General features: G+C 47.1%; 1 protein-coding gene across 2 annotated transcripts; it reads left to right on the top strand.

Annotated features, from left to right (window-relative positions):
• Positions 1-2,018: 2,018 nt before the first annotated feature.
• On the top strand, positions 2,019-6,983 carry LOC119363021 (acidic leucine-rich nuclear phosphoprotein 32-related protein 1-like). 2 transcript variants are annotated; one of them, XR_005173719.1, is made up of 3 exons: positions 2,019-3,309; positions 4,478-4,836; positions 6,384-6,983. XR_005173719.1 is itself a non-coding variant. In XM_037628321.1 (2 exons), the coding sequence occupies exons 1-2, from the start codon at positions 2,140-2,142 to the stop codon at positions 4,739-4,741; spliced, it is 1,434 nt and encodes a 477-aa protein (XP_037484218.1). In that variant the 5' UTR covers positions 2,019-2,139; the 3' UTR covers positions 4,742-5,044. The 2 variants fall into 2 exon arrangements, 1 of the variants encoding a protein (XP_037484218.1); XM_037628321.1 differs by lacking the exon at positions 6,384-6,983 and having other exon boundaries at positions 4,478-5,044.
• The last annotated feature ends 3,244 nt before the right edge of the window (positions 6,984-10,227 follow it).

The following is a 10,227-nucleotide window of genomic DNA, read 5'->3' as shown; positions in this document are numbered from 1 at the left end:
CACACCCTCTATACTTTCGGGATTAGTGTTAAACCTAAATAAATGTTATTTGGCGTTTGCGTTGAGCATGAATATGATTTGATCATGTTTATTGCAATACAGTTATTCATTTAAAGTCAGAGAATAATTGTTGTTCTGTTTACATGAATAAAACCTTCAATGGTCATACACCCAATGAAAATAGTTTGTTGGATCTCGATCGTAGTGATACACATATTCATAGTATTGATGCCAAAAGATGCAAAGTTAATAATGATAGTGCAACTTATTTGTGGCACTGCCGTTTGGGTCATATCGGTGTAAAGCGCATGAAGAAACTCCATGCTGATGGGTTTTTGGAATCACTTGATTATGAATCATTTGATGCTTGCGAACCGTGCCTTTTGGGCAAGATGACTAAAAACTCCGTTCTCCGAAACAATGGAATGAGCTACTGACTTGTTGAAAATAATACATACCGATGTATGCGATCCAATGAGTATTGATGCTCGTGGCAAGTATCATTATTTTCTGACATTCACAGATGATTTGAGCAGATATGCGTATATCTACTTGATGAAACATAAGTCTGAAATAGTTGAAAAGTTCAAAGAATTTTAGAGTGAAGTGGAGAATCATCGTAAGAAGAAAATAAAGTTTCTACGATCTGATCGTGGAGGAAAATATTTGAGTTACGAGTTTGGCCTTCATATAAAACAATGTGGAATAGTTTCACAGCTCACGCCACCTGAAACACCACAACGTTATGGTGTGTCCGAACGTCGTAACCACACTTTATTGGATACAGTATGATCTATGATGTATCTTACCGTTTACCACTATTGTTTTGGGGTCATGCATTAGAGACAACTGCATTCACGTTTAATAGGGGTCAAACAAAGAAAAGCATTATGCTAGATCAATTTAAGTTGCAAATCTATGTTTTACGGGCCGGAAGGAGCTGCGCCAGATCAGAACCCGCAGAAGCCGACCGTAAAAAAGTATATTCCGTGAATATGCTTTTTTACGGGTCCATTACGCGGGATCTGCATCTGTGCCAGCCCGCGCCGGCCCGCAAAAGCGGTTTTGCGCGAACTGCAAACACGTTTTGCGGGCCGGCGGGATGCGGGGTCTGCTAGAGTTGCTCTGAGAAGGAAATTGAGCGCGTCGTGTCCCCGACAAATGGGCCAGGGAAGGATAAGGGCTTGCGTTTTGCCCGTCCGCACGCTGTCCGTTTCATCACAAATGTAGCCCAAATTTAAATAAAAAATGCATCAATAGGAACAACAAACGGATGTTTACCTGTTTGCTCCCGCATATTGAGCCGCAGTTTTTATGTGGGTTTAACCTCAAACAGATGCGGCCAGACCATCCGGAACCGTCTCGTGGCAAACAACACGGGTCGAAATCAAACGCGTGCAAAGGGCAAGGGTAGGCAACACGGGCCGAAACTGATTCATGCACGATCCTTGTGGCCGATGTATGCACGACAAGGAAATCGAGCGGCAGATGTCCCGATGCATGCACGCATGTCCGGCTGAATTTAGTTTATCGTGCATGAGTCGTCTGAATTTGTCGTGTGTATAGCACGGCTCATACGTGAACTCCCACCGATCCGACGGCCCGCACCGCCACCTCTCAATCAGACGGCCTGTACCAGCTAACCTAAAGCACAACAACACCCATAGACTTCAACCCCGGACCCACACGTCCATTCCCAACCTGTCAGCGACCTACCCACATAGAGCCAAAGGTAGCCACACGGCACCGCGTGCATAATTAACCAATAATATCTCGCCCTTAAGAGAAAACGATTTTGGAAAACCAGAAAAAGATGTTCTCCGCATCAGCCAAGCCCACCACGCCTCTCCGCTCCCCCGCTCCTCTCAAAGGAAGCACACCCCCCTGGGATGCCGCCACGTCAGCGATCCGCGCCGCGCGATCCGAGCGCCCCCATTGGTCGCCCATATAAGCCCCGCCCGCCGTCCCTGCGCCGAGTCCACAGCGCGACGCGTGAGCCGCCCCCTTCTTCCTCCAATGGCGAGGTAAACACCCCTCCCCCGTATAAATCACTGTATTTCAAATAGCCTCCCCAACCAAAACACCCCCGATTTTTTTATTTATTTGATTTCGGGAAGAGGAGGGGCGAGAGATAGAGAGATGGACGAGGCGTGGGAGAGGGCGGTGGAGGCGGCGCTCCACACCGCCGGCGAGGGGAGCTCGTCGCCGGCGAGGAGCCTGACCCTCGACGGCGCCGTCAAGTGCATGCACGGGCGCTTGCCGGCGCCGGAGATACTGGAGCGCCACCAGAGCCTGGAGCATCTCTCGATCGCAGGCGTCGGGGTCGCGTCGCTCGCGGGGTTCCCCCGGCTGCGGAACCTCACGCGCCTGACGCTCTCCGACAACCGCATCGCCGGCGGGCTCGAGCACCTCGTCGAGGCGGGGCTCGGTTCGCTGCGCGACCTCGACCTCAGCAACAATCGCATCCAAGATGTGGACGACCTCGCGCCGCTCGCCCGCCTCCGCCTCGTCTCACTCGACCTCTACGAGTGCCCCGTCACGCGGGTCAAGGACTACAGATCCAGGGTGTTCGGGTTGATCCGGACTCTCAAGTACCTCGACAAGATGGACGCCGACGAGAACGAGCGCCCGGAGTCGGACGACGACGACGACGATGGGGACGGCGAAGGTGATGGCGAGGAAGAAGATGATGATGAGGACGACGATGACGAGGATCCTGGAAGCGGCGAGGTGGCAAACGGGGGCGTCTCCCACTCGCGAGGTAGCGTGGCACCGCGCCCAGTGGAGGTGAATGGGGTGATCGATGTGGATGAGGATGAGAGCGAGGCCGACGAGGTCGTGCCCAATGGGGGAGCCGAGCACCACCACAGGGCCAACGGGTTCAGGGTTGCAGCGGTTGGGGTAGCCCCTGATGAGGATGATGAAGACGTGGAGGATGACGACGACGATGCAGACGAAGAGTATGAGGAGGATGATTTGGGAGAGGAGATAGATGAGGAGGGTGATGAAGATGACACTGTTGTTGAGGTACTTGACGTGCCCAGTAGTGATGATGAGGAGGATGGCATCGATGAGGATGATGATGATGAGGAGGAGGTTGAGGATGATGATGGTGAGGAGGCTGAGCCAGAGAGTAGTGGGAGGGTTGCTATGGCGGTGGGGGGCGTTGGAGAAGAGATCGATGGACATGAGCAAGGTGAAGGTGATGATGAGGATGAGAATGGTGAGATCGGAGAGGAAGACGAGGAAAGATTGGAGGATAGTAGGGTTTATGAGGAGGACAACGATGATGACGATGCTGATGATGAGGTATAAAACAATTTCCTGCTAGCCTTTGAAGTGTTTTACCTTATTGCAATTTCTGCATGTTCAGTTTGTGGGTGATTGTTCTAGTCATATTGTTTAGCAAGATAACTATTGACTACCACCCTACTATATTGCAGGTATATTTCAACTGTGGCTAGTTTTTCAGTTACGATATTTACCAGTTCATGCATTAGTTATGTGTGCTTGTTAAGTTTGCTGATTTGTGGGCAATGCATAGTTTTGGGGCTACCAAAGTAGAGTACTTCATATGTCAGATCCCCACTCGTAATCTTGTTTCTTTTTGTGGTAGGTTAGGTGAACACCTTGTGTATAAAATATATTGTGGAAAAGTTATTTTAACGAAATTTGCTCAAATGGATATTTAAGGCAATCATGCTCCCAAGATATTGCTTGAACATTTTTGTTAACATATTATGTGATGTGAAAGCTCTGTGCCCTCAAAATGACCAGGAGTGTGTCAAAATGATTATGACAGATCTTGTAGTTTTAGAAGCTTGGGGATTCTGATTTCTTCATCTTTCTGGAAGTAGATTTAGTTCCTGATGTTGTTGACCTAAGACTTTACATATCCGAATGTTAAAATTAGTGACTGTCTAGCTTGTGTTACAATTTGGGAATAATCGAAGATTTGGGATTTTGGATACATCAGTTAAGCATGTCTTTCCCTATGTTCCTAGGACCTAATATCATATCCATCTACATGTACATCATATCTGGCTTAGTTCTTGACATTTTAGTGCTTCTAGTACATCATGTATTTATTTGTGGGCTTAAACAGATGTATCACCTGATGCATGTTTAGTAAGATGGAATTCTCCTCATATTTGTTTCTTCTACAATTTTTCCTTCAAAATTAGCTTCAATAATGGCCATTATCTTGTTTATTAGGTGGTATATTTTCTGTTATTTTATTAGTATTAATCATGTACTCTTTTGCAAGGTTATATGCTAATTTGTTTCTTTTACTACTCAAGTCATGTTATGCTGTTATCTTCAGGTTTATATCTCAACATATTGTTTATTTGTTTTGTTCTGGTTATACTGTCGATTTAGTTACGATTAACTGATTTTGTCTGCTAGAAGATTAGTTACCTTTAGCATGTCATGAACTTAAGCATTGTTTAAGCCTGTTGGTTTTTCATTTGCTCAGGATGAAGACACAGAATATCTTGTTCAACCAATTGTGACGCCCCAAGCCGTGGCTGTTGGAAGTCCAGGGGACTTTGATATTGCTGACCCTGATGATGTTGATGAAGACAGAGACGAGGTTGATGATGATGACGACGAGGGTGGTGCAGACCAGCCGTCGTCCTCGCAGGGTACCAAGCGGAAGAGGGATGATGACCCATCAGGCAGCGGCAGCGACGATGAGGATGATGATAATGAAGACCCGAGGCCGTTCAAGCACCAGTGACCATTGTACATGGATCATCCCCTTCCTCACCCCTTCTTCTCAGGTAGAAAGAAGTAATCAGGAGCAGCAGCAGCAGCAGCAGCAAAACAGAAATGGTGGGTTTCCCCCTGTTTTCCTTAGCCGTTTTTCTTGTAAAGACTTTGGTTTGGGGAGGGCTTCACCCTCCTTTTTAAACAGCAGATTTTAGGAGGGAAAATGGAGTTGTAGTCAGTGAACCAGCTTCCCTCTTTGCCTGCACCCTTGCTGAGTTTTCCCTCCATAATTTGAAATGGTAGTTACAACACCCCAGGGGGTTTCCCTCCATCCTTTGAAATTCCTGTTACAATTGCCAGTATAGGCTGCACATTGTCAGGTTTCCCTCCAAGAGAAAGCCCGGGAAATGGCCCCCTTTGAAATGCCCCTAGTAGCCGTTGCCTGCATTTGAAAATTTTATACTTTGCCCTGGTTGAACTGTCTGTCTGTGCTGTGTGCTTCTTACTGATGATGACTGGCCGCCGGCTCTGCCCTGCCGGCGGTTCTGCGCGGGCGCTACCTGCTTTGAGATAGGTGAAATGGCTGTGGTTGCAGCGATGGCTCCCTCCCTCCTATAGCAAATGGGCTTTGGAGTTATTTAGCAATTTTTGGCTACCGAGGCTTCGCCTTGCGCTGCTGTGTCTCTGGTTCACGGTGGTGTGCTCCGTGCCGGTCTACCAACGAGGCCCGAGCTGCGTCCCTCTGCTAGGTGGGTCCCCTTCCGTGGCTAGCTTTCGCCTCGCGGAGCCTTGATTTTTCGTTGAGAAGAGTAAAAGGGGGAGGCCGCGGTGGGTGGGTGGGTGAGGATGCGATGCGATGGCGGAGTACAGCTGCTCCCTTTCGCTTTTCTTTTTGGCAAGTTGCGCCGCGCAGCGCGAGTGGTGGGTGGGGTAACGCGACCGGTGGCGGCGCGAGCCGTGATGGCCTGGCGCGCCGTGGCGTGAGGCGCGGGATGAGCGCGCTGCCTGTCGGTGAGCGGCTCGAGGAGGAGAGAAAAGATCCCAGCGGATTTGGGTGGATGCCATCCTTGGATGCTTCCCGTTTCTAGGGCGACCCTGCTGCTTTCTTTGGCCGATGGGGGATATTACGCCCCTGCCCCTGCCCCTGCCCTGAGCTCTCTGGCCCATCCGTATTGAATATCCGGCTCCCCGAGTTTGACGCGTCTCTGCGCTGCGCTGAAATTAAAACGGAAGGGGAAGAACGACACGCCTCCCTCTGCGTTTGCCGGGTCCACGCTGCGTGCTGGTCCCGCATGTCAGTCGCTCACGGTGCGTTTTGCTGCTTCGCGTTTCGCTTCGGAGATCTATATGCGCCGCCGCCGAACGGTGCTGGATTAGGTTAACTAGGGTGCATATTTTCTTCTCGCTGGAGTAATCAGCGGGCCCGTCTGGACTGAAAGCTGTACGCGAGTGGACGGATCAGGTTCAAGGTAGCTGGAAATTCCATATGTAGAAAATATATTAATGGTTGGTTAATGGTTATTATTGGGAGTAATTAACTTGGGCCAGCAGCATGCCTTGCCCCGCGCGCTCTGCGCCGCGGTGGACTCGGTCCATACCACGTTGTGCCGCTGCGTCTTGTGGCCCACCGTGTTTCTAGGCTCTTCTGACTGTGTGGTCCGTGTCTACAGATCCCTGCGCGCAACAGCCGCGATAAGGAAGGAGGGGACAGCCAGGACAGGCAGGCGACCACGCGATGCCCGTGAGCCGTGTGGTCGTTCGTGGTGGGGAGCTGCAGGATCGGACGGCACTGGATGGAAAGCGGTTGCGTGCGCTTGTGCTGCGGCGTGGAGCGGGCCCTCGGCTCACCAAGTTGCGGGCGGGTGCCATTTTGCGTATGTGGACCGGGCCTAGAGGCTGCAGCGCGTTGGGGACTTGGGAAGTCAAAGTAGTTTGGCCGGGTCAGGCATGCGGGGGGCCATGGGGCCACCGTCAGTGAAGTGGGAGAGGAGAGAGCAACGGAAAACGACCCGATGCTGGGCGGGCGACAGTTCCATCTAAAAAAAAGAAAGAAAGAAATATTTGCAGTTCACCGAGAGCAATATATGCTCCGTTTGTTAGATTCAGAGAAGTTAACATTCGACATGCTCATACCAAAGTCGCTCTATAATCAAAGTTACTCAGAAAAAAAAAATCGCTCTATATGAAGGCCAAAAGGTTGCACCCTCATGTATCCCCTAGCCAAAATAAAGCTAGTGATTGTCTTGCTAGTTTTGCTAGGCAAAGAACTATGATGTGGCTAGGTTCGGGCCCTCCAGGGTCCTAGAATTGGTGCAAGACTAGCGAACCTCGCGCGGCGGCACGTCGCGCCCGTCTATTATACATCCTGGTTTATTTTGTGCATTCACTTCATTTGTAATACGTTAATTAGAGAGCAATCTTGGGTCGCAGCAATCGCACAGGGTAACTAAAGAGCGATTTTTTTTTCAGATTCTAAATCTTTGGTTGCTACGCTCCATTGAGCAGCTATCTTTTGTGCTGATAGGGTGGACCTAAGACTTACTGTCAGTCGCTTCTTCTTTCTCGTGTCTGATCTCTCTTCTTTGTGGCACGCTTTCGGCAGGTCCCTCACTTGTGGCGTCTAACACATAGAGCATCTAAGGCAGCACGACGGTAGTGCGAGGCGTCTTCGCTACATTTCTCATAGGTTTGCCTGTTGAATGCCGATGATCGAGCACCGGAAAACCTATTACTACGCATCGCCCCCTCCGATGATCAACTTATAAATCAGAAAGATACATACCTATAACAATTACACATGTCAAAATTCATAAAAGAATTGGGTCAAGCACAAGTTTTCACCAGCCCTCATCTACTTCTCTCTCGCGAACTTTCCCACAAGTCCCCCACTCGTCCCATGTAGCACGTAGAGCATCTAGAGTAGTACTGCGATAGCACAAGACGTGCTAGGTGCAGTGAGCACTCACCTCACGGACTGACACCTTTTCGGCAATGCTTCCAGATTCGCCTATGAGCACCGACGATCGAGCACCGAAAAACTTATTACTATGCACCGTTCTGATTCGGTTTGTCTTGTTTTGCTGAGAGCTGCTCAGCCGTTCAAATGATCTAAAAATTGGAGCGAATCTTCCTCCTAAACATCTTGTACACTCTACATCTTTCTAGTTATGTATACGTAATTATGAAGACACCACTATGAAGATATTTTGTATGCCATATACTATACAGATCTATACCAATATATTTAAGGATACACATATACAAATACACAATTAAAGCACTGTCACCATATAATCCAAGTAAACATGGATTTTCCCATTTCTTATTTTCTCGCATTAAGTGAGTTCGGTTTAATATGTTTTAAGATGTATGTTTAAAAAACAAATTTTATTAAAAAAACAATTTGAATTGCCCACAATATGATATCTATGATCGTGATTTGGCAAAATACATACAAATAAGTATTGAAGTTTAGTATAAATAGCTATAACAATCTCACATAATAAAGTTCAGAAAATAATCGAGTCAGGCACAAGTCTTTTTAATGCTGACTGTAAATAAATTTCAGATTTCAAGGGGCGATGAACTTCTTCACCAGGTCTCATCTACTTCTCCCTTGCGCGCTTTCCCGCACGCGCCTCCCACTTGTGCCATCTAGCGCGTAAAGCATCTAGGGCGGTACCTATCGATGCAGCGAGCAGTCACCTCACGGACCAGTACTTTTTCGGCACTGCTCGTAGATTCGCCTCCTGAACACCGACGATCGAGCGGCGAGCGGTGCTGGTGAACTTCGCCCATCGTACACCGAGTTCGAGCTATAAAAATAACCACAGACTCCCTTCTCTTTCTCCATCCCCACAACATGCCTCATTCTTCTCCCTAATTTTCACCTTTTTTCTTCCTCCGGTGACAAAAGATCGAGAGGAGGCCCCCAATGGAGGACGTGAGCTCAGAGTTGATCCTAGTTCTCATAGCTGGGCTGCTAGCAGCATTGCTTGGCTTCTCTATGCTTCTGTGTGCAATGATCCTAGATGATCGCCATGACGCTGCTGCCCGAGCGATGGCTCTCCGAGGCACTGGTGGCCCTGCCAATGAAGGGAAATATGCTTGGTAGTGCTCTATCTGAGCTACGTAGGAGATATTATATTGCTCTCCTTCATTTTTTTGGCCTTTCGCTATTGGAGGCAGATATGCTTGGTAGTGTTCTACCTGCGCTACCAATGAGATATCATATTGCTCTCCTTCATTTATTTTTATTTTTATTCCTTCTTTGGGTGGTCTCATCTTACTGGTTTCATGGTTTTCTTCTTTGTGCTTGTTGACCTTTCATATGTTAAAGGTATTATGCAATATAGATCTGTTGTCATTTTCCTTGGTGGTTATATACTTTTTGGAAAGCATGACCGATAGATAGCACACCAAGGTGAACCAATAATTGTTTAATAGTCAGTAAATCATTTGATTATATACTTTTTGGAGAGCATGACCGATAGATAGCACAGCCAGGTGAACCGATAATTGTTTAATAGTCAGTAAATCGTTTGCATATGCGGCGGATTAGAACTTGGTGTTTCACAAATTGTACATAGTTAAAGGCTGCACATGTTTTTTTTCAACGACAAAAAAGTAAAATGAAATCAAACTGCACAGGCAATAAATAAATACAAATCAAATACATAAAAGGAAACACACATGACCTTAGTTAGTAGACCACAGCCAACATACATGACATAGAAGTACAAAGACATATATTTTTACACATGTGAAACTACAAAATACGACCTGATCTCCTCGATGCAACAACAAAGTCTAAGCAATTTTGTTGGACTTGCTTGATGCCGCACCATCATCGATTTTAATTTCGTCAAGCTTCAGATTGTTAACACCCCTTCTCTGTCCGTCCGCTTGGACATCTCTAACCGTTCAGCGTAATCCTCCAAGATGGCATTAGCAATCGTAGGCTTCACTGGTTCCTCCCACGACATCAGACATGTCATGCTGGAATCTACGACAGCGAAGCACTCCTTGAATGCCGAAGGTTGGTTTTCGTTGTGCACATGAGGAACCATAAGCTGTAAATTGGTCAATAGAAAAGTTTACATGTTAATTTATCAGTAGGTAGGAAGTGCAGTATGTAAACATGCACCTAGAAGATTAACACCTTTCCACATTTTATGTCAGTTTTAATCCAATAAAAAAATTCATAAAATCTATAATAAACCTAGCATAAATCAGTAAGCAATACCAAATTTGAAAGAACTAACCATGTAAGAACGAAACTATAAACGACGAACGATTTCTTCATAGACTATGTTCCTTGTGATTGGCAAATGTTCTCCGTTCTCATCTTCAATTAAGAATTTTAGACCCTTCCGGAACTACACAAAGGATCAAAAGCATACCAACCAGAATTGGACTTGAGGAAATCGCTCATACAAGAAAAGGAATCACCATATGTGGAACCAAACAAAATTTAGATGCTTCTAAAACAAAATTTCGTTGGAAAAAATTGTA

The sequence above is a fragment of the Triticum dicoccoides genome, chromosome 2B, assembly GCF_002162155.2.
Source record: "Triticum dicoccoides isolate Atlit2015 ecotype Zavitan chromosome 2B, WEW_v2.0, whole genome shotgun sequence".
NCBI lineage: Eukaryota > Viridiplantae > Streptophyta > Magnoliopsida > Poales > Poaceae > Triticum > Triticum dicoccoides.
Note: the sequence above shows the minus strand (reverse complement) of the source record. Positions and strands in the feature narration are given on the sequence as shown.